Raw genomic sequence first — 25,582 nt, 5'->3', positions numbered from 1 at the left:
TATTAGAGATGTGTCGGAGGTCATATAGAACATTGCTATGTAGCTTTTAATCAGATAATATATATAGAAGCAAGAGTGAAGCTTTCTTTACTCTTGTCAATTTTTTTCTTGTTTCTAGTGTAGTTTGAAGAGTTTTTAGTATTTTAGTCTTAGACATTCTTATCAAGACATTCTAATTTTTTCTTGAATATATATATATATATATATATATATATATATTTTAATCTTTTTTTTAAAAATATTTTATTTATTTATTTGCATTCATCAAGTTCTTGTCCATGATAGATTAATAAGGATATATTTACAATATTAGATTTATGGCTTTTTTTGATAAAGAATGGATTTTTTTTCTTCCTAATAAGACATAAACATATTAGAAGTTGTGGATTACCTACTTCTAAACTAATAGTGTTTATATAATTGTCTTTGTTTTTAAGTCCTTTCTTCTATTCATCTTAAGCGGTACTATATATATATATATATATATATTTGATATTATCATAGTAGAGCTTTGTGAAATGAACAGTGTAATAGCAGAAATGAAAGGTTAATGTTTGCAATGCATTAACTCAATTTACTACCACAAGAAGCAACAAGATTAAGAAGAATTAAAGACATAGAGATAATTGGAGCGACTTCAATATCTACACCAAATCATGTTATTTCTTCTATGATGGAATATCATTCAAGTATTAGAGAACCAATAATTGCCTTGCTTAAGAAGTTTAATGGCACAAGTTGAAATTTTTTAGGATCTATAATAACCAAGATGAAGAGTCAAACAATTCTTGTTATGAAATAAATGATGTTGAATGAATATTACATTCTATCATCTATCCTTGACTATGGTTTCATTGTATTTGTGGCACTAAAAATATGGATATTTAACAACTAATTAATTCAACTCAAATATTGTTGTTTGTTGAATTATGAGACAAGACATTGTAATTGTCACAACCTTCAAGATGAAATAATAGAAATGAAGACTCTCAAGAACAACATGTTCTTTATCAAATAGATGGTGAGATACAACAGATTTGGTATCATAACCTTAGAAGAGATCCCTAATATTTGGTGATATTATTGGAGATAGGAACCAATCTTGATGGTGTTCAAAATGTTTTGTTTGAAAGAAGTCATGAAGATCTTAATAACAATTAAATATCAATGTAATCTTCTTATCATGGTATGAAATACTATTGATGGTTAAGACGACATATGAGCTACATTCAAAGGAATCAAAGATCAAAGTATGTAGTAAATATGGTTTGTTGCATCTTGAATTTTTTCAAGATATAGTCATTGCTCATTATAGAAATTGTACCTAAAATGGGGTATAATGTCATAAACATATATATTTAATCTAACAAATATTTACATAATATGAATATGTAAAATTATATAATATCTTATAAAAAAACTTTATAGATATAGGTTTGATTATATATATATATATATATATATATATATATGTGATTGGTAGATTGAAAACTAGGCCAATAAGTTGCCTATATGTTATACTTTTATACTACTTGTGGTATAAATTGGACATGTGGCACATATATAGTGAGCTTATCTTGCAAGTTGGATATGTGTTGGAGGTCTAATAGAATATCAATATATAGCTCTTAATTAGATAGTATATATAGAAATAAGAATCCTTGACATAAATTGGACATATTTTAAGAAATTAACAAGTTTCAAATAATATATCATAAGTAATTTTCAATAATAACATGAACAACAATGAAGTCAAAATCCTCAAAATCATGTTTATATACTGACATTAATTACATCTATCATAAAAGTTGAGAATTGGAATCAATAATCATTTTTAATATATTGCAAAAAGATAATACTAAAAGAAAAATGACAATTTGAAAGACATACATGTAATTTTGAATCATTATCATTGCTAGTTATATAATTATATATTAGTGCAATATTTTGTTTTTTTTCTTCTAAGACAAGTATTGGTTCATATGTGTACACACACTCATCCATCCAAATTGTGGAGGTTATGGTTCCACAACTTTCCCCTTCAAATGTGGGTCATGTCTCCTTCATGGTCAGCAATGTATTACAATACAAATTACAAAGTTGCTGCTTGTGTGGTGGTAGTGAAGGATGTGAGTACTAAGCAAGCAGTGAGGGGAATCCACATTGTTGTGCTGTCATGTAAGGCACAATTTCTATGAGTCTGAGAGCATGTACCCTTGCATTGGAGCAAAGTACCCCTATACCCAAGTACTGCCATGTGAACCATGAAGTCCACTTCACACAGTTCATTCTGACCTGTGGGAGATAGTTCTCTGAACTTACACCTCACAAGCATTAGAGTCTTCCAAAAGGTAAAAGCTGCTGAACCATTTGTGTTGCAGGGCAAAGCACTCATCTTACAGTGATGGCTATTTCTGACGCTTGTGAGAAGGTTTAGTACTGAAATATGAGTAAACTCATCCAATTGAAAATTTAGTGACTGTCTTTTTGGTGCTTTGATGCTATTATTGTGGTGTCTGTAGAAGAAATGATAAAATTGTAGGAATGTCAAGAAAGTGATTTTTGAAAACTTAATATTACATCACACAACACAATTTAACATCTGCAAACCACAATATTCATGTGAGAGTTATGAAAATAAATAAAGAAATGTTAAAAATAAATAAATAAATAAATAACATTTAAAACATCATTGTTGTCATATATGTCACCACACTAGAAGTAGCTGCAAATGCCTTCAACTAAAAAATTTAAAGCTCACTAATATTACATGAACAAAGCAGAACCTTTGAAATATGTGTTTATTTCTCTTCCTATTCTACTTTTATCTATTATTGTACCAAACAATATACTTTGATTGTTGCACATTCATCAAGTTCAAAGGATAGCAGCAATAAAATATGCAGATGAATCTCAATGCTCACACTAAATGCAAAGAATTTCCGGTAAAAAAATCATTCAACATACTACAAATTCTGTACATTTACAAATAATATATGTCTACATAAAACCTAATATTTTAAAAGAAATACTATTAGTATGATAATATGTATTCTTTTTTCATATTTTAAATAATATTCTTTCATGCACATATTATCAAAAACAAATCAAGAACTGCACGATATTCAAAATCACCCTTATATCATGAACAATTCAAGATTCGCTTTATATGTTCACTGGCTTACATATTTATATTTCTCCATGAAACTCAAATTAGACATGGTTCAAAATTAGCGCCAGATACAATAAATTACCAACTGGCACAAGAGAGTATCCAAATGTCCACCAAAGATGCTGAACATTTAAAACCCTAATAAAAACATCTCAATGATACTAACTATTAGTTCAACAATGCCCCTAATTGCGATGATATAGAAATTTTCATCTCTGTGAGAAAATTTCAATGGTTTTCATAATTTCATGACACTAAATACAATAAGCATGTCTACAATTAGATGAATCATGTCTAACAGATACTCCCAAATAAATACTCGTAACACAATATTTATAGAGACATTCAATCATAAAATAGTACAACATAAATAATTAATACATCTTTATTTTGCAAAAAAACCTTGTATTATTATTATTTTTTAAAGCAAAAAAAATATTCTAGTCTAAATATCATTATAACAACTCCTGTGAGTTTTTTGGAATTACTATAGTTTTTCGTTGTTGAAGTTTTGATTACAAGTTGGTTTTTGTTATTGCATTTTTTCCTGCTAATATATGTACATATTGTAAAATTTAGATTAACTAGTTGTAACCTTTAGTTGTACACTCTAATGATGTTGTAAGTATGTATAGAAGTTTTATTTGTGCAGACATATCATAATATGATTATTTTTCTAGTTTAAATTTTAAAAAAAGTAGTATTTGTTATGTGCTTGGAAATCAAATTTTAAAGTAATTTTTTAGTTATTTACCAATACCATCTATTTGTTCTAACAGTTCTTGGCTCATAATATCACTTGCTTGGATAGATATTTCTTTACAAAAGCTGATATTTTTATTTGTAATATATTATTTATATATATATATAGATATATATATATATATAAATATAAATTTAATTTGGAATATATATTATTTTATTTAATTAAATATAACAACTTGATCTTACAAACCTTTAAGAAATTTACTTCTACTTTCTTTAACAACATTCATAATTAGGTCCAACATGATTCTAAATCATTAACGAATAACAAATTGCGTCCAATTTTACAAAAGAACACCAAAGAGATTGACAATTTAACTCTTAATTGTGAAATTACCACCATGTACAATGACACTCCATACAAAATTTATACTTAGTTATTCAACAATATAATAATAATAATAATAATAACAACAACAACAATATTCATAGCTAAATATAAAAATGGTTATAAAGTAAATACTTGTCAAACTAAACTATGTATTCATAAGTCCATAAAAATATAAAAATAAAAACATTACCTTCAATTAATAACCTTCAAACATATGAATTGGTTGGAACTAGGATAATTGATAAGATCTCACCACCTTAATTTTAAGAACTTTATGGTAGCTAATCCATTGTCAATCAACCCCCTTCCTCTCATTTTTGACCTATAGGTTGGGATATTTTTGCTAAGTCAATGATCTATTGTTAATGAGTTTTGACATTTTGTAATTAGAAATAGATCCATGGCCTAGTAAAAATAAAGTTAAACTATGAGCAATATAACCAATTCCATGCACTTCAAATTGATGTACATGAATAATCAAAAAACAATTTTTACATTAGTAGAATTGCAAATATGTGGCAGTTGATTATGCATTGGAAAATCAGAGAGTAAATGGAGTAGGATTGGAAGATAGAGGATGTGTGAAATATTGTTTGTAGACAAGTAGAAAAATAAATAAATAAATAAATAAAATTAAAAAAATAGTGGCAAAAATCCAATTCAAACATGGTAGATTACTTACCACCAAATGTTTGAATTTATGTTGCTTCATCCACACATTTAAATTCGTAAGTAGTATAGAATTAGGTGAAGTTTAATACCATAATTAAGTGTTATATATCGTGGTTGTGTAACTTACAACCGATGTTGTATTACATAAAATCTTGCTTGATAATGTGCCAAGCATGTGGTTGTGGAAGGTAGAGGAGAAATTGCACCAACAAGATCCTAACAATTCCAATAGAATCCTAAAAAATTCCAATTAAACCTTAATAATGCTAATGAAGCTTTAATCAAATCCAAAAGAAATCTTAAAGAAATTACAAAAGAAACATGAAGAAATCTTTAAAAAATATTAGAGAAATATTAGAGAAATTTTAAATAAATCTTAATTAAATCTTATTTTAATTCTAATTAAAATTCTAATGGATCTTAATTAAACCCTAGATCAAACCCTAGCTAAATCTTAAACTCCAAGTCCTAAATAAATACTAAATCCTAAATCAAATCCTAGACAAATTCTAAATCATAAATCAAATCCTAGACAAGTCTTAAATCCTATATCAAATCCTAGACAAATCCTAAGCCCTAAAAAAATCCCAAATCCTAAACCAAACCCTTGACAAATCTTAAATCCTAAGCCCTAAACAAATCCTAGACAAATCCTAAGACCTAAACAAATTCTAAATCCTAAATCAAACCTTAGACAAATCCTAAATCTTAAACCAAATCCTAGACAAATTCCAAATCCTAAACCAAACCCTAGACAAAACCTATGCCTTAAACAAACTCAACTCAATCCTAAAGTAGATTAGAATCTCAATATCTATTGATTAAACTATTGATCTTACTTAAAAATTTATATAGTTCTCAACTTCTTACTTAAAAATAAATACAACAAATTTGAAGATAATTGCACTTACTAAATGGAAGAAAAATCCTAAAATTCTCTTAGGTGTTGGTTGGCCACCTATTTCAACCAAATATTGAACTTCTAGCACAAATATCTTCTATTTGAATTGTTGATTTTCTCCCAAAATTCACTTAAATTGTTGGAAATCAAGTCCAGTTTCTATAAATAAACAAATAAATAAGTAAATAAAAATCACTTCAATCTAATTAACAAATTACTAAAGATCTTAAAAATACACATTGACCCTCGAACTCCAATTTCTGAGACCTCAACCCACAAAAACTTTCAAATACTTTAATCTAACTGTTCAATTGACCATAAATTCACAACATACATCAAGTGCAACTATACCCACCAACCCACAAAATTACATCTATAGATCTGCTACAAAACTCTCAAAATTTTCCAATATGTCAACCCTATTTTATTTCACAAACCCTAAACCCTTCTCAACGTCTTCATTTTTGTCCCCTTGACTAACCAGACTACTACCATTTGGTGCATCATAAACTCTGACTTGGACTTGTGCAAAATGTATGTGGAAACTAAAGTATATACCATCAGGAAAATACACACAGCAGCAGCAAGCAAACTACATGTGTGTTGGATGTGGAAGCATGTGTGTTGGATGTGGAAGCATGTGTGTGGTGGACAGACACACATGGGCTCAACCAAAGTGCTTTCACATGATGGATGAAGCGAGCACCCAAGAGCAGCAAAAGGAGTACTAAAAAACAGGAGTGTGGGGGGGGGGGGCTCTGGTGTGGTTGGTACAATGCTAAAGACAGAGACATACAGAGAGGTTGAATCATCCATCCTGTGGGGCTGTGTTGAGAAGATGATGCACTGGATGCCCAGCCTCTGGGTGCAGAATGACCCGAGTGCATCATCCTGCATCCAAAAAAATAGAATTAAAACAAACAAACAAGCAAACAAGCAAGCAAGCAAGCAATGGATGGGGCTTGGATGCTTTGTGGTACTTGCTAAAGTAGAGCACCTCTTGTACTTGTGGGACTGGGAAAAAGGCAAAGCACAATTATGCAGGGGCAGCAACTTAAGCAGATTGGCTGACTCACAGAGCATAAGCGCTCACTCAGCCAGTCCTTCCTTGCCATGATGACATGGCAGGGGCCAGGAGTAGGGGCAGCAAGGCAAGTGGAGTGAGCAAAGCCAAGCCAAGCCAAGCCAAGCAAAGCCAAGCCTAGGCAGTTGGGAAGGGGGAGCAGTGCAAGATCATGTGCAGCAAGGGAGTCGCTGAGGTACAGTATGAATGAGTGGGTGGGGGCCGCCACCTCAGCCAGCCCCCATGTTCTAAACCTGGTGAGAGGCAATGCTATTTTGTGGTGCCCCCCTCTCTTTCTCTTTCCCTTCCCCCCTCCCTTGTCCTCTCCCCAGTGGAGAGTGGGGGGGGGGGAGCTCCTTTCCCAGGACAGCCAGCAGCCATGGCTGGACATTCCACAGTTCCTAGACTTTCTCATGCCCTTGCCTTTCCTTGCCTTTCCTTTCCTGGCGAGTGCAGTGCCATATGGCTGATGTGCTTCCTTGTCCTGTGCAGCTCACTCAACAGTTATGTGGATGTTACTTGGAAGCTGGGCTTTGGTGGCCCAACCCCAGCCAGCACTGGCTCCAGAATGTGCACTCTCCCTGCTGGGTGGAGTGCACAGTAAATCAAAGGAATTACACCTCAGAGCCATGTCTGAGCCTGTACCTGCAGGGGACCCCCACCTGGCCCCTCATTCCTTGGCACTCACAGACAACTTGGAAACCTCACTGGCTCCCTCACCTTCCCACTTCCCAATGCTCAAGCCCCACCATCCCTCACTTGGATGCTGTTCAGCACACTCCGAGCAGCATTCTTGTGCATTGTCATTGCTCAATGGCAGCATTTGTGATTTGATGTTGTCAACTCCTTGTTCTTCTTTGCTTCTCTGCAATGCACAATAGAACAGTCCCCTTGTCAAAACAAGGAATGTGTTTGGAATTCAAATCAAACCATCTAAGTACTTTGCAGAGAGCTTGGAAGAGTGTGCCACATTCATTTGCACTCTGGTTGTGCCCAAATTGAAAAATCCAAAATGGATGTCCACCATTCATGAAGTGAAGATGTGAAGCCCACATTCTGTGCTATGATTAGTTTTGTCTACTGGAATGGCTAGAAATTTCAAGAATCCAAGGAAGAGTCCAAGCTCCAATTGGATGAAAAACTAAAGGATGATGTTGCCACACAAGCCTCCAACTACACTCCAGAGTATTTTACTCTAGAACTCCAGAGCTGAATGTTGCATTGCTTAATAGGGTCAATTGGATGTACACATGTGTTTTGAATCATTTCTAGTGCTGAGTTTCTTATTATTCTTACTACTTCTTGTAGTTCTCTCTCTCTATATAAATATATACTTGTCCACCAGTGCAAGAGGGAGAGGGAACACATCATCACATCCAACAGATTATACTACAATGTGTAAAGTACAAGGTGACACATGAAAAGAAAAGAAAAACTCAAAAAGTTAGAATAACAACAGTTTTGGGGAAACACATGAAGAGGATATTGTGGAAACACATGAAAATAAACACATCATTTTCAGGTTTGTGTGCCCAAAAACTATTGCATGACTTTGTAATACATCCACAAATAAATAAATAAAAGTGCACATTGTGACATGATAAGGAAGAAAAGACAAAAGATCGTGGATGTGTCATCTTTCAACGTGGAAGTGAAAGAAGTGGGATTTGACAATGAAATTAGTATATTGTGTGGTGTGAGAATTGACCACGTGAGCAACAATCCCAACAAGCGTTTCCCTACACACAACCTTGTGACTTGAGAGTACACAAACAAACCAACACCTCCGGTTCCATTCAAGAGCGAAATTGTGTTAGGAAGTGATGAGGCAGGGTGGCATTCACATAAGAATTTGCGGTGAAAAGGAGTAGAGGGCCCCTCGCTGAAATTAAAGGGCAGGCGGTTTCCAACGAAGAACAATAATAACGGAAGGTCTGACGCGAGAAAGGGAATGAAGCTGGTGGGAAGCAGCGAGCACAGCAGCACAGAACAGAACAGAAAGGGAGGGGACTTATTCAGGGCGGCAGGTACGAGAAAGAGCGAAATTAACTGGGAGGCATATAATTAACGTGCAGAAGGGGGGGGGGGTGCACATGCAGGCTGGCTGAATGGGGAAAGATGGGCGACTCCAAATGGGCTTTGTTTCTCGTTGTTTTTAATGGAAATGACTAGTTCGAGCTTAGGGCTGCCCATCCAGTTTGTGATGCTCTCTCTCGTCCGGAGACCACCTTGGGGGCCGCGCGGCCAGGGTGGATTCGCCCACGTGGCGGACGGTGAGTGACGGTTGAACTGCGCCGGGACCCGCCCAGGTCGCGGAGACCTGTTCCTGGGGAGCGGGGGCTCGGGTGGTTGCCCCCCGCCCCCCTCTCCCCGTTGGCCCGGCCCGGCCCTGGCTGGCCAGACCAGTATTGGAGCCCCCGTCCATCCCCCCCCCCCTCCCTAACGATCGGGCCAAACGAGACAAAGGCTCTGTTGCAGCAGCTCTTCTGGCCCTGAGCTCGAAACTCGAAACGCCATAGCCGTCGGGTCTCCGTCTTCGTACGTACTCCACGCCTTCCTCGTCGCTCCTCGTGCTCCGACAGACGTCCCAGTGGCTCCGCCGTTCCCGATTTGGTTGGAATTGGTCTGTAGGCCGTTCGATTCGGTATCAGTAGCGTGTGTGAGGCCGTGGATGGTTGCGGCATCTATATGTGGTGATTTGGCTTGAGGCATCTGGCGAGGGGTTGTTGCGAGCCGCCAGGCTTTGCGACCTGCGGTGCAGTGATTGCCGTGTTTGCGGTGGGAGTGGTAATCAAACCCTAATCAAGATCTGTGTGCATAGGCTTCTGGTTCGGAGTCGGCAATTTTATCTTTTGACGTTTTACCTGCGGTGTCGCTGCGTGGAAGGGCTTGTAGGAACCTGTTTGTAGCGCTGGAGGGGGAGGCGGACAGATCATTGGTGGGCGTGCGGAGGAGGGCCAGAGGAGGAGAAGAAGCCGTGGCGGAAATTCGCGGGAATCGACTAAAACGTGAATTTACGGGGCCTTCAAGCACTCTCTGCATGTGTGCCTGTATTGCCTTGAGTCACCCTCGGCGCTCTTTTGAGGCTTCACAACTGGAAGGCAATAATTCGCAGCGCAGGCAACGCCATCTATGGCGCCCGCGGAACAACTCAAGACCAGAAGTGAATCTGGTGTGCTCTCTCGTCTTGACTAATTTGGATCCCGAATGCATCTCCTGGATCTACCCTTGGAAATTTCCTTAGTCGTTTTCCTTCATTAAGCAGAGGAGGCGCCTGCTCGATCTACGTGTTCGGTGACGCCTGCTCGTGTAGACCATACTATTGAAGAATCTAGTTGCCCTTTGTGGTTCGGGCATGTTCAGGGTCGTGTGGTTTTGGAACCCTATGTGAAACTCAACTTAGTGTGCATCGAATTGCAGCATTTCAGTCCGTAGTTGTAGTTTTGGTCGAACGAGCGATCGGAGTTTGGAGTTTGTCACCCTTGACCTGGATGAGGTTGCACCGTTTGAGCCCTGATTTGGATCATTCTAGCTGCTCTGGCAGAAGCTTCCGAGAGGACCGCTTAGTCCCGTCACTCGATCTTTCGCTTGCCTTCTTTGGTGGTCATTCACATCACCTGTTTTGACGCACCGTGGGTTCACTGGACAGTGCAGAGCTCGAGTCGGGAAAGTGCGTTGCCGTTATTTAAAGCTTTCAGCCGCTGCTCTTCCTGAGAAGCTTCGTAACGATAGAGGGGCTAATATTCTGGGTTTGCGATTGTGTGTCCATCCCGCTTGTAGCTTGTTTGCCGTCCTTTTATTGGGCTTCTCGCCATTCTCCTCAGGTTGATGCGTGGTTAGTGTCAAGTATGGTTTACACGACAATGTTGAGGTACTAGTTGCGAGTTGTGTGGAGGTGCGTGTGTAGTCGCATTTTGAGCAAAGTTGAGAAAGTTTGCGGCTGTACAGCTGCATATGTGAGGAGCGGTTGTACTAGTTTAAGGGAAGACGCTACGACTGGTTGATGCAGTTGATTATCGTCCAACATTCTACCTAGTATTCACTGGAAGTCCACCAGTTGTTGGTCTTGCAATCTATCAGTGGTCAATAAAACCAAGTCATGTGAAGGTAGTTAACGATCAGAGAGTGCGACCGAATCGTACCAATCCTCAACGGGAGGGGGCTTTGGATTCTCATCTTAGAGAAGGCAATCCGGGATGGTTAGGTTTCTGTAGACTGCGGTTGTGCTACGTTTTCTGAGTCTCGTCCAGAATTAGTTACGCTCTTTCTATTTTTCCGATTTTTCTAGCATGGGATTGTGAAGGAAAGCATCGAAGCGTCCCTTCGATTGATTCTTGCTTGCAGCAGCATTGCACCTCCTTCGAATCGATTTTCGTTCCTGACAGAGGAGATTGAACTATCTTTGCTGGTAGTGTTCCGATGCGTGCTAGAGTATATTGCGAATTCCCAAAGGCAGTGCCGCGTCTACTGCATAGGGGTGAGTGGTGCCAATTTTTACTGACTTCCTGACGTGGCCGCAGGTAGTAGTGGGGTAAGGAGTACAACCCCTACAGTTATCGTCATCGGCGCTGGTTTTGGAGGCCTCGCTGCCGCCCGATTTCTCTACAACTCGAACGTGAAGGTACATCTACACGGGATATTTGTGGTCTGATCTTTCGGTTTCAGTTGACTAGGTTTCTTCTCATATACTGTGAAAGACAAACGACAAAGCGCTGGTTTTACAATCCGAGCGTCAAGTGACAGTAGCTCATCTTGTCGTCAGTCTTGTGATCTCTTGAAACACTGGTCGATTGCAAAGGGGTGAATGCGTGCAGTTTCATAGGCATATTTTGGAACACTTGCGGCATTTAAGCACGCTCCACTTTCATGTGACACGTACGTTTTTTTTCTTTTTTTTTTTCTTTTTTTTTTTCTTTTTTGTTTTTGTGTGTGTTGCAGGTTGTGGTGTTGGAGTCTCGTGAACGGATTGGGGGTCGTGTTTACACTGACTATTCTTTTGGATTCCCCGTCGATATGGGGGCTTCATGGTGATTATTTAGCGTTCATAAATCTCTTTGAAACTTTGAATCGTGGGAATCTTGGAAATAGACATTGATCTGGTCTGGTTGGTATTGATATTTGGAGGGGCTGCAATGACCTGAATATTTTAGCGCCGTTTTACGATGACAACGGAACGACGTTTTGGCTGTTTGGGGGTGTAGGTTACATGGAGTATGCAAGGACAACCCTCTCGCACCTGTTATCGGCAAGCTACGATTGCCTTTGTATCGAACATGTGGCGATAATTCAGTTTTGTATGACCATGACTTAGAGAGGTATGGCACTCTGGTTTTGGTGTACTCTGTTGGGGTGCATAGGACACCATTTGTAGAAGTTAAGCTGGTGCATGTGTTCGGACATGCGCCGAATTGAGCATGCGGATTTGTGGTTGTTTATGATGGGCGCACGGTGGTTTGATAGTTTGGAAGCTTGTGCAAAGGCGGGTAGATGTGGGGCATGGGATTGTAGGCAGACGGATACAGTAGTGCTCGAAAGTGAACTGGTCGTTAGTTGACTTGTTTTGGGCAGAGTTCTGTGCGGAGAAGGCTCATCGATAAGGAAAATTTACGGGTACCAGTGATCGGGGCAGTTTAATTATCGCAAGAAGGGCGTCTTGTGGGTTTCTGCACTTTTTGTTCAGCAGTTAATCTGTAAATATTGGTACTTAGTGATGGTCCATCGTGGTGGCCGAAGTATTTCTTCTCGCGGTTAGAGGTGATTGGGTGAGTCCAATGAACTCGGTATCCCACCCATTGACCTGGGCCAGTTTCTTGCTTGGCGATTCGAGGTCCACATTGAGTATCTATCGGGGATATGGTGTGGAATGGCCAGTAACATTCGATCCCTGGTATCTGGGTGCCGTAATTATATAGCCAGTGGGCACATTGGGAGGCTTCTTTTAAGGGATTGTGTAGAGGACATGAAAGGGACAGATGAGTTGGTGACCGACTAACCACATCCTGTGCTAAGAGCAAGTCTAGTTAATCGTAGTTGACCGAGTTGCTCCTTGAGAGGTGATATGTCTCCACCTATTACTTTGTGACCTGTAGGGAGCGCCTTTCACTATGCTATTGTTTTCGTCGTCGGCTGCCGACAAAGGTTTCACAGGTTCTTCCTGTGTACGGAGAGAGAGAGAGAGAGAGAGAGAGAGAGAGAGAGAGATTAGCGTCAGGAGTGATTTGGGGTGCCATCTGCTACAGAGTTCATATGATAGTTGTCGTGGAAGTGGGCATGGCAGTACAAGAGTGAGAGTCTAACTATGGTTCTCGTTATTCCTGATTGGAATGATCTGAACGTGTTGATCGTTGTTTTGTTCAGCTATGCGCTATTTGACATGGATGGTCACCAAGTTCCACAATCTCTGGTCACGGAGGTCGGGGAGGTGTTCGAGAGTTTATTGGAAGAGGTGAGTGTACTGTTTTTACCGTCTATTTCTATGTTGTACAAATTGGGCTGTTGGTATGAAAAGGCACAAAGATGAGTATGCTCTGAGTGTTACTCTATCCTATGGCAAGTTTCTCATGTGTGACACTGTGCACAATTTCACTCTTGCTGTGGTGTGGTGTTGATGTCATCCAGACAAAGAAACTCAGGGATGAGCACTCGGATGACATGTCAGTAATGAAGGCGTTTACACTAGTCTTGGAGAAACGGCCAGATCTGAGGTTGGCTTCGGTTCTTGCTGCATGGGCTTTTGTCAATCTGATGGTCAGGCCACGGATTATGCGGGTTTGGAGTCCCCTTGTTTGCATGGTCTTTGCGGTGTCTGAAATTGGAAGTTGTATGAGTTGTTTGACGTTTGCAGTGGTCAATTTGATTGACAAGTGGTGAATGTTACAGGCAAGAGGGGATGGCATTCAAAGTTCTGCAGTGGTATTTGTGTCGCATGGAAGGATGGTTTGCAGCCGACGCAGACAACATCTCCGTTCAAAGTTGGGACGAGGTAATACATTGTGGTGATTTTGTGAGTACTGGTAGAAGTTGATTTTGTATTGCCCTGTGTGGTTGATGCATTTGAACTTATGCCATCGATGGCTACTTGTCATCCAATTTTATTTGCCTGGGTTGGCGAGTTTGTTTGCAGTTGTGGGCAAGAGTAGCAACTTTGGTTTGGTTCGTTTTACAGGAGGAGTTGCTTCAAGGTGGGCACGGTTTGATGGTGAAGGGTTATGAGCCCGTTATCAGCTCCCTTGCTGAAGGTCTTGATATCAGATTCAATCATAGGCAAGTGGCATGGTCGTTTCCAATTTGCATTCAGGTGCATTCGTGAAGTACTAGGTCACTATCTGGACCAGACGGCTTTAGTATGGAGCGACGGGACGTGTCTGTTGCGGTGTTGAGGGCGTACTGTTGGATGTTTTTAGTTTTCCTGATCCAAAGCGGGTCTCCTGGGAATTACAGTACATTTGGCAACGTTCATGAGACGCATTTTGTGGTTGAATGTTTGGCTTAGAGTTTTCTATTTCTGTTTGTAGGGTTACGAAGATCAGTCGGCGCCTGCATGGAGTGCGAGTGGGCACCGAAGATGGGAAGGTATTCGAAGCTGATGCTTGTGTTGTAGCATTACCTCTGGGAGTGTTGAAAGCAAATGTGGTGCGGTTTGAGCCGAGATTGCCGGAGTGGAAGGAGGCAGCAATTGCTGATTTAGGGGTGGGCAACGAGAATAAGATCGCCCTGTTCTTTGAGGAAGTGTGCTGGCCGAACGTAGAGTTCCTTGGAGTTGTTGCCCCGACTTCGTACGGTTGCAGCTACTTTTTGAACCTTCACAAGGCAACAGGGCACCCTGTGTTGGTATACATGCCTGCAGGTGATTCATTATTTCGTTGCGTGGGTTGAGTAAGGAAGAGTGTTGTTATGTGTTTTGGCAGCAGTTACTTGGAGTGTGATACGGTGTAAAGTAGTAAGAGATGCAGGGGTAGTGAATGATGGACTTACTGGGGAGTTTACCCGGTTGCAGGACGTCTTGCCAATGATATTGAGCAGCTGTCAAATGAGGCTGCTGCCAACTTCGCTATCAGGCAGTTGAAAAGAATATTGCCGAATGCTGCAGAGCCGGTACGCGTTTACGAACGAGCCATGGATGACGTAGAAGTATTTCATATTGCATGGAGCATGTAGGTAGCGGCGCGGATATTGTGTTGATCGTGCGACAAGGTGACAAGGATTGTGATTGTTTGTGTGTTTTGTGGTGCAGATCAAATATCTGGTGTCGAGGTGGGGGACGGACCCAAACTCGAGGGGGTGCTACAGCTATGACGCAGTGGGCAAGCCCCACGATCTGTACGAACGGCTACGCACACCAGTTGACAATTTGTTCTGGGCTGGGGAAGCCACCAGCGAGAGGTTCCCTGGAACTGTGCATGGTGCGTTTCATACAGGTGTGATGGCAGGAAGTGAGTGTCTGAAAAGATTTGCTGAAAGGTGCCGGGATCTGGAGATGTTTCAGCCCGTGATGGCGAAAGAAGACGAACTGATCACGCCATTGTTGATTTCTCGGATGTGAAGAACGCACAAGCTACCTACTTCGTTGTGGGCCGTGCGGGTGGGTCGTCCATGAGAATGGGCTCTAGGGGTGGTATCGTGGTAAATGTTGTTATCATATGGATCTTGAAGCTTTGTCATACAATTACTAAAATCACTCCCAACTCTGGGCAAGCAAAGTGGAATGAGTATCATGACGTCTCTTCAGTTGTGGAGTGCGAGAAGTTGGCAATGAGACTGAGAGTTAATGGGCCTGGGAACATGAGAACCCCACACAGGCCGTAACCTTAGACTCTATAACAGCTTGCTGGTAGTGTAGCCGTAAGTTGTGAATAGTGTTGTGAGGGTGTGGATAGGTTAAACCAAGTTGCAAGACAGGGATCACTGGCGTTGGTGAAGTTCTTGTGGCGTAGTAGTGTCAGACATTTGACTTTAGTAGTAGAGTCCACATGAGAGTTTGGGGTTGCACGTCTGCTCCCCCTCTATATTCTGCCCGCTGCGCAAGCAAGCCGTAGGCACATTGGACTAGTGCTTGTAGGTCCGAAGCAATGCTTGGTCGAGATAATTCCCACGAACTGTTGCATCCTGGCACGTCCCATTGCATGGTTGCAATCTGAAAGCATTCTTTATTATAATTCAAGGCAACAGATGGTCGTCTGGTTGGTCTCAATTTGTATGCAACTTGTGAAGGTGAGAATAATATGAGTTGGCAGCATGTAAGGTGAGGGTCACAATTGTCCGCCTTCAATCCAATGGGAAAATGAAAATCACACACTAATTTTTTTGTTACAACAAATCTGTCTTTTAATGGATGTCTATCTCTCTCTATATATATGTAGAGAGAGACTTTGGTTATAAGCACACCCCAAGTTGCCACATGCACACCCACTACTATGTCTATATATGCACAAGGCTCCTGATTGGTTTATTTAGATCCTTTTTTTCTTGTTCCAACATGGGTCTAAGCCCCCTCCTCTTTTTTCTTGCATTGGTGTGTGTCTTGACATCCTCCTCTTTTTTCTTGCATTGGTGTGTGTCTTGACATCCTCCTTCTTGTCCTTGTCTTGGTGTAGGTCTTGGTCCCTCTCTTATTTGTTGCCTCAGTGTAGGTCTTGGTCCCCTTCCCTTTCTTACTTCATTGAGGCCAATGTTGAAGATGGCAATGATTATAGGCAAGAGGGAGCAATTGGCTTGTAGATTTGAGAGCAACAATGTATTGGTAGAGGATCTAGTTTGGGTGGAGTTGGAATAAAAGAATATAAATCTTAGTTGACAAAAGAGAGGAGGATATTTTTGAAGAAGCTTGCAATTTATAATAAAAACTTAAGTAACATTGTGTCCTACTTAGAATACAAGAGGATTGCAAATTGTATAGAGTTCTACTATAAGAACCAAAAGTTAGAGATAGCAGTTGAAAGAGGAGTGGGATTATTTGTAGTTGGGTGGATCATTCCTATCAACAAAGTTGCAAACAAATAGTTGACAAAGAGAGACAAACATTGACACTCGGAGCAAAGGCTAGAACATACAGACATCAAGTATTGTTTTGACAATTTGTTAGAATATAATGGGTACAAAAGCCACAAAGAGCAGCATACATCACAAACTTTTGGAGCATTAGCAAACAAGCTTGTTGTTGGATCTTAATAGCTTACTTGCAGTTTTTGAGATTGCAAAGTCCACAAGTTGTAAGAAAAATAAGAAATGTGGAGGTCCGAGATCCACGTGATGGCAAAGAAGAGAGGGAGGTAGTCAAGACCCGCACTAAGGTAAAAGAGAAAAGGAGGGGGATGAACACCCTTGTCGAGAGAAGATAAACAAAATTTAGATGAACCAATTAAAAACTTTGGGTATGTATATAGATATAATAGGTATGCATATAGCAACTTGAGATGTATTCGTAGCCTAAGCCATATATATATATATATATATATATATATATATTATTCATATAGTTAGAATAAGTCTTGTGTAAGAGTATAATAAATATAATTGGTATTTAAAATGTCAACCTATTTTGTGCTATTTTATAAACTTAGAAAAAACTTGTTATCTTTTGAAAGATTAGGATCATTTTGGATAAAAAATAATTTTTAATATTAAATTAGAATTAAAAATTATTATCAAAATGAACATGGTTTGTTCTTGATTTCAAAAATATAAATTAAGTTTTTTCTTTAAATGATAGAGAATAAGAGAAAGAATCAAATATTTTTCTAATAAAGATCATTTTGTAAATTATAAATTTGATGGATTATACATCCTTCAGTAGGACATGTTTTTAAATTATATAATTTTTTTTGATAAAAAATACATGGTTCAAATATTCAATGTAATAAAAATGCCAAATTATTTGTGGTGGAATATTTTTTGTGTGGACTTAAATTGTATTTGTTGTAATATGTGAATGCAATCTTGAATATTAAATTAAAATTAAATTTAGAGACCACATAAAATATGGTTTAGAATACAATATAAATAGGGGTTTTAGTTCTTTATACAATTAGGTTGAATTTAATTAAAATGAATTTCTTCAAGCATCCAAGTTGTAGTTTAATTTGTAAGTTTTTATTTTTATTTTTAATTTTTTTTTAGTCCTGATTTGCAATAATTATTTCATTTTACAAGTTAATTTTAATAGAGATTTCTAAATCTTTAAACTTTTCAAAATTAAATTTTAACATTAGAAAAAAATATATAACAACATAATATAATTTTTAGTAATTTTTTTATTATTTAGAGTCATGAATATATTTATATTTTGGTTATAATTCATATTCAAATAAGTATCCTATTTCTTTACTTAACTTTCTAAAAACCTTTGAAACTTATATTATGAATAAAGAATATTATTTTTTCAATCTTATGCTATATTCTTCAAAATTTGTCATAAAATATTTTACTAAGATAATAATTAGAGACTTAGTTTCTTGTAACAATCATTTGTTCAATTTCAACATCTCTATACATGTTTTATTTACTTATGTTGTTATTGTTGTTGTTGTTTATTTATTTATTTATTTATTTATTTATTTATTTATTAATATTTTGTCTATTTTTTAATAATTTCTTATATGACCAATGATTTTAGACATGGTGGTGAATTATCTTTGTAATATTGTAAAAGGCAACAATTAATGTAGGCAATTAAGAATAGACCAATGGAGCTACTTACATTTGAATTGTGACATAAGTGGCTAAATTAAGCATGGAGATGTATATTGGCAATCATGCCCCAATTGATATTTTTTTCCATTGTCTACAATTATGTATATTAGTAACTAGTCTTCTTAAATGCAATTGCAGTTATTATGGATGAATATTATATTTGAAATTCCTTGCAAGTATGCAAATGTGGATTTTAGATGCTTATTCTTTAATTGATGTAAGTCATATCCATTGTTGTTGGAATCCACTCTTGTGACAAATTGTTCCAAATTAGGACGAGGATGCTTACAAATTGTTGCATTTCATGTAACTATGCTATTAAACTCTCAACCAAAGTAATGATGCAAGTAGCAAGATATGTACTTTATTTTGATTCCTTTGACAATACTTATAGGGTATTTGTTATTGCTATTTGTCTGCACCATTGTGTATTAAGGACATGAATGTCAAAGAACTAAAAGGTCAATAAATTCTTCTGTCATTTACAAAGACTAGATAATCACTCAAAGATAGTATAATATTACACTAGAATGGCTATTGCCAAAATCAAGAAGATTAGAAAGTCTTGAAATAAGACTAAAGACTAAAAAGGCATTGAGAAGAGTGAAGAAGACATCATTCTTGACTCTATATATATATTATCTAAGTAGGAGCTATATGGCAATGTTCTATAGGACCTCCAATTTGTGTCTAATTTTTAAGACGCATTTCTTAACTTATAAAAAAAGTTTTTCTATATGTGCATCATATTTTTAGCTTATACTACAAGCTAAACACATATGCAACATAAGACTAATTTGTTGGCTATATTTCTAACCTATCAATTTATTATAAAAATGTATAAATCAAGTACACATCTATGAAGCTCCTGAATAGCTTTTCTACAAGATAATATCAAATCATCTATATTTATTTTTTAGCTAATTTTTTTTTATTTATATATGTATGAATGTTTGTGACATTACTTTCCTTTATTTAGACAAGTTTCATGTGGATCGGTTAGCATATATTGAAGAAATATAAGATGAGGCAAATTATATATGCTATATACCATGAGCTTTGTTTGATTTGAAGGTGGTTGATAGGTCATCTGAGCCATCAATAATATCCCATTTTAAGAGAGGAGGACCACCTTATTATTAAATTATTGTTGAAGCTTTTGTAATTTTTTAAAATAAAACTTTTGAAATACCATTATGAGTCATTTTTACTTCCAATAAAATCAAATCTCTTTTTAAGTAAGTAAGAGTCAACTTATATTTCAAATCTCTTATTAAGTAAGAAAGACCCAACTTTTTCAAGAAGGATTGTACTTATATTATAGAAAACCTAAATACACTTCTCAATATTATTGAAAGAAAAAATAAAATCATAGAATGAAGAGCATAGTGGTCAAAGAAGGCAATAAATCTTTTTTTTTTTTTTTTTTTTTTTTTTTTTATAACTACAATAGGGATTGTGCTACTAAAATCTTGCATAATACCTATTAAAGATCTTATTCTTTTTTTAGATCTTCTATCTTATTTTATAATAGAAGTTTGTTTAAAACCAAAAAATCACAAAGTTTTTGCCTTATTAGATTTTAGAGCCTCAACTTGTTCTTATAAACAAAGCCTTTCCTAAAAAATAAGAAATATTATTATTTAAAAAAAGTAAATGTAGTCATGTAAAAGTCATAGATAGTCATTTTTTTTCTTCTAAAAATGTAATCTATAAAATAGTTCTTTTAAATATAGCAATTATAGATTATAATAATTTAATAATATTTAATATAATTATATTTCTTTCTAATTAAATTATTTTAGGATTATTGAGGTTAAAAAATTATAATCTTTTAATAGAATAAATTTCTTGTAATCTTGATTTTTTCCTATAATTTAGTCCAAAATTTTGCTAATCAAGTAAAAATTTATAAATCCATTACATCCAAATCTTTATTGATGGATGCAAGAGCTTTCATGCATGTTGTAATAGAAGGATCAACTTTTGCTATATATGCCATACTTATTTTTGATCAAAAAAAATTTCAATTAGCATTCCAAGCCAGTACTAAGATTATCAAGATGTTTTTAAAAAACAAAATATAGATATTCTTTTAGAGTATCATCTCTATGACTATTCTATTGATCTTCAAAAAATAATTCAATTACCATTTGGACTAATTTATAGCTTATTATAAAATGAGTTGGCTACACTCAAGAAGTACATTAACAAGAATTTAGCTAAAAACTTCATATACTATTTTAAATGTCTAACAAAGACTCCTATCTTATTTGTGAAGAAAAAAAATGGATCTATACAAATGTGTGTGGACTATTAAAGATACAATAAGATTATTATTAAAAATAGATATTCACTATCTTTGATTTCAAGACTTCTTAATGAACTAAATCAAATAAAGTTTTATATAAAAATAGATCTATAAAGATCATATAACTATATATATATTAAAAAATGAGATGAATAAATAATTATATTTAAAATTAGACATAGGCATTTTGAATATAATGTCATACTTTTTGGACTCACAAATATATTAGCTAATTTTTAACATTTAATAAATGATGTTTTTTGGAAGTTTCTTAATGACTTTGTTGACTACTACTTAGACAACATTTTAATCTATTCAAATAATATAAAAGAATATGAACTTCATATTCATTGTATGTTAAAAAAATTAAAAGATATAAGATTATACATTAAAATAAAAAGTGTTTATTTTACAATACTCAAGTTGACTTTCAAGCAATGGCTTTATAATGGATCTTAAGAAAGTCTAGACTATCATGGATTAGAAGATTCTAAAAACAAACAAAGATGTGCAATAGTTTTTTTGAATTTGTCAATTATTACTATATCTTCATCAAGGACTTTTTTCAAATTATAGCTTTTTTTACACGTTTGTCCTATTAATACAAACTTGAGTGGAATCAAGAAGCCAAAACATCTTTTGAAGCCTTAAAGTCAATATTTATTTTTGCACCAAATTTGTATTGTGTCATCTTTTTCAAGGTATTTTTTATCAAAAAAAATTACATTAAACTTTGCTATAGATGTAATGTTATTATAAATAGAAGCAGATGAAAAGCTCTATTTAATAACTTTCCATTCTAAGAAATTTTCAATATCCAAAATCAACTACAAGATCTATGACAAAAAGCTTCTTGAAATTATGGATACATTTCAAGAATAGCATCATTATCTAAAAGGTGTTTTTAATCCAAACATTATATATATAGATCAAAAGAACCTCAAGTATTTCATATCAACATGTATGTTAAATCACTGCCAAGCCCGTTAGAATATATCTTTATTAAGATTTGATTTTAAGATTATTTATCAATTTTAAAAAAAATAATAAGGCTTATCACACACTCTTTTCAAATATTTTTATTTTTCATCAAAATATATATATATATATATATATATATATATATATATATATCAAAAAAGAATAATTTTCTTGAAGCCAAAGCATTTTAATTTTGAGCAATGGAATCAATATTGACTATTGATTCAACATATTTCAAGTAAGTTCAATTGAGTATGTCCTTTGATTTTGTTATTCATAATATTAAGAATGATTCTTCTAAGTCTCATGATACTTCCAAATTTAAGTCTAAAAATAATCTACTTTATTTTGAAGAATGATTATATATTCCAAAAAACAAATCATGATTATATATTATTCAAGTTTGTCATGATTTTTTAGCAGTAGGACATTTTGGATACAATAAGACTTTAGAGCTAATATCTAGAGATTTTTGGTAGCTTCAAATGTAGAAGGTAGTCAAAGACTTTGTACAATTATGTAATATTTGTTCAAGATTAAAAACTTCTCATTATCGATTTTATGAACTTCTTCAGCCATTACCTATTCCAAAACAATTATAGTCTTTTGTTTCTATAGATTTTATCATAAATCTTTTAATATTATACTCTTATGATTCTATATTTGTAATAGTAGATCATTTCATTAAAATGGCATATTTTGTACCATATACAAAATCTACCATAAGTAAAAAAAAATAACTAAGTTTTTTCTTAATAATATCTATTATTATAATAAATTATTCAAAGATATTACATTAGATAGGAGGATTCAATTTGTAACAAGATTTTGGAAATTTTTTTTAAGATTCTAAATGTAGAGATGAAATTATCTTTGGCTTATGATTTTTAAATTGATGGAAAAATGAAGCAAATAAACTAAGTTTTGAAGCAGTATTTGAGGTGTACCATCAACTATCAACAAGATGATTAGGCAATTCTTTTTTCATTGGTAGAATTTGCTTATAATAAAATAGTACATTCTTCTATGTATCAAACATCTATCTTTGCTAATAATAATTGCCATCCATGACTTCACGCTTTTGACTTTATAAAAGTTGATAATCTTGTGACAAAAGATTTGGCAAATCATTTATCTGAGCTACATAGAACAATAAAGGTATAATTAAAATAAGCTCAAGAACAAAAAAAAAACCAACATAGATGTCTATTGTAAGAAGCAACCTTAATTTTATGTTAATAATAATGTATGGTTATTTTGTCGTAATATCAAAATTAATCATATTTGTAAAAAATTAGATTACTATAGGTTTAGAATATTTTTTACATATGAACAAACCAATTCAATTGCTTATTGATTATATCTTTCAAATTCTATGAAAATCCATTTCATATTCCACATATTTCTTCTTAAATCATATAAAAGAATGAATATCTCAAAAAGAAGCTAAATGCCACTTTTTTTTTTTATAGAAGTGGATAATAATCAAGAGTTTGAAGTAGAAGAAGTCTTAGATTCAAGGTGGTGCCAAAATAGATTGGAATACCTCAATTATTGGTGCAAATATGATACTAATGAACACACATAGAAGCCAATAAAGATTCATGCAAATGTAGCAAAGAATATTAATGCAATTCATTGACGACATCTATAAAAACCAAGATGAAGAATAGAAAATCTTTACTATTAAAGAAATAAGATTTAGCAAAGATAGTATTCTATCTTATATCCTTGTTTGTAGTTTTTATGTATTTGTGGCACAAAAACGATAAAAAATCAACAAACATCATATTCAATTAAAGAGCTATGATTTGTTAGTTACTTAGACAAGGTATTGTAATTATTACAATGTTAAAAATGATGTCATAGAAATGAAGATGTTCAACAATAACATATTTATTTTCAAATAAATAGAAAAATACAACGCATTTTAAATAACAACCTTGGAAGAGACTCCCAATATTTGGTGATTTTATGGAGGTAAAAATGACTCATAATGGTATTTCAAAAGTTTTATTTTAAAAAATTACAAAAGCTTCAACAATAATTTAATAATAAGGTGGTCCTCCTCTCTTAAAATGGGATATTATTGATGGCTCAGATGACCTATCAACCACCTTCAAATCAAACAAAGCTCATGGTATATAGCATATATAATTTGCCTCATCTTATATTTCTTCAATATATGCTAACCGATCCACATGAAACTTGTCTAAATAAAGGAAAGTAATGTCACAAACATTCATACATATATAAATAAAAAAAAATTAGCTAAAAAATAAATATAGATGATTTGATATTATCTTGTAGAAAAGCTATTCAGGAGCTTCATAGATGTGTACTTGATTTATACATTTTTATAATAAATTGATAGGTTAGAAATATAGCCAACAAATTAGTCTTATGTTGCATATGTGTTTAGCTTGTAGTATAAGCTAAAAATATGATGCACATATAGAAAAACTTTTTTTATAAGTTAAGAAATGCGTCTTAAAAATTAGACACAAATTGGAGGTCCTATAGAACATTGCCATATAGCTCCTACTTAGATAATATATATATAGAGTCAAGAATGATGTCTTCTTCACTCTTCTCAATGCCTTTTTAGTCTTTAGTCTTATTTCAAGACTTTCTAATCTTCTTGATTTTGGCAATAGCCATTCTAGTGTAATATTATACTATCTTTGAGTGATTATCTAGTCTTTGTAAATGACAGAAGAATTTATTGACCTTTTAGTTCTTTGACATTCATGTCCTTAATACACAATGGTGCAGACAAATAGCAATAACAAATACCCTATAAGTATTGTCAAAGGAATCAAAATAAAGTACATATCTTGCTACTTGCATCATTACTTTGGTTGAGAGTTTAATAGCATAGTTACATGAAATGCAACAATTTGTAAGCATCCTCGTCCTAATTTGGAACAATTTGTCACAAGAGTGGATTCCAACAACAATGGATATGACTTACATCAATTAAAGAATAAGCATCTAAAATCCACATTTGCATACTTGCAAGGAATTTCAAATATAATATTCATCCATAATAACTGCAATTGCATTTAAGAAGACTAGTTACTAATATACATAATTGTAGACAATGGAAAAAAATATCAATTGGGGCATGATTGCCAATATACATCTCCATGCTTAATTTAGCCACTTATGTCACAATTCAAATGTAAGTAGCTCCATTGGTCTATTCTTAATTGCCTACATTAATTGTTGCCTTTTACAATATTACAAAGATAATTCACCACCATGTCTAAAATCATTGGTCATATAAGAAATTATTAAAAAATAGACAAAATATTAATAAATAAATAAATAAATAAATAAATAAATAAACAACAACAACAATAACAACATAAGTAAATAAAACATGTATAGAGATGTTGAAATTGAACAAATGATTGTTACAAGAAACTAAGTCTCTAATTATTATCTTAGTAAAATATTTTATGACAAATTTTGAAGAATATAGCATAAGATTGAAAAAATAATATTCTTTATTCATAATATAAGTTTCAAAGGTTTTTAGAAAGTTAAGTAAAGAAATAGGATACTTATTTGAATATGAATTATAACCAAAATATAAATATATTCATGACTCTAAATAATAAAAAAATTACTAAAAATTATATTATGTTGTTATATATTTTTTTCTAATGTTAAAATTTAATTTTGAAAAGTTT

General features: G+C 34.8%; 1 protein-coding gene across 4 annotated transcripts; it reads left to right on the top strand.

The window, feature by feature from the left end:
- The first annotated feature begins 9,357 nt into the window (after window positions 1-9,357).
- Window positions 9,358-16,094, top strand: LOC112286662 (polyamine oxidase 2). 4 transcript variants are annotated; one of them, XM_090252983.1, is made up of 12 exons: window positions 9,358-9,442; window positions 9,791-10,076; window positions 11,425-11,525; window positions 11,843-11,931; window positions 12,106-12,219; window positions 13,262-13,349; window positions 13,523-13,608; window positions 13,784-13,886; window positions 14,070-14,167; window positions 14,419-14,750; window positions 14,901-14,998; window positions 15,138-16,094. In XM_090252983.1, the coding sequence occupies exons 2-12, from the start codon at window positions 10,037-10,039 to the stop codon at window positions 15,444-15,446; spliced, it is 1,458 nt and encodes a 485-aa protein (XP_090109109.1). In that variant the 5' UTR covers window positions 9,358-9,442; window positions 9,791-10,036; the 3' UTR covers window positions 15,447-16,094. The 4 variants fall into 4 exon arrangements, with proteins under 4 accessions (XP_090109109.1, XP_090109108.1, XP_024384536.1 ...); XM_090252982.1 differs by having other exon boundaries at window positions 9,374-9,691; XM_024528768.3 differs by having other exon boundaries at window positions 9,396-9,691; window positions 9,800-10,076.
- The last annotated feature ends 9,488 nt before the right edge of the window (window positions 16,095-25,582 follow it).

This window comes from Physcomitrium patens, chromosome 9, assembly GCF_059467195.1.
Source record: "Physcomitrium patens ecotype Gransden chromosome 9, ASM5946719v1, whole genome shotgun sequence".
NCBI classification, from domain to species: domain Eukaryota; kingdom Viridiplantae; phylum Streptophyta; class Bryopsida; order Funariales; family Funariaceae; genus Physcomitrium; species Physcomitrium patens.
Note: the sequence above shows the minus strand (reverse complement) of the source record. Positions and strands in the feature narration are given on the sequence as shown.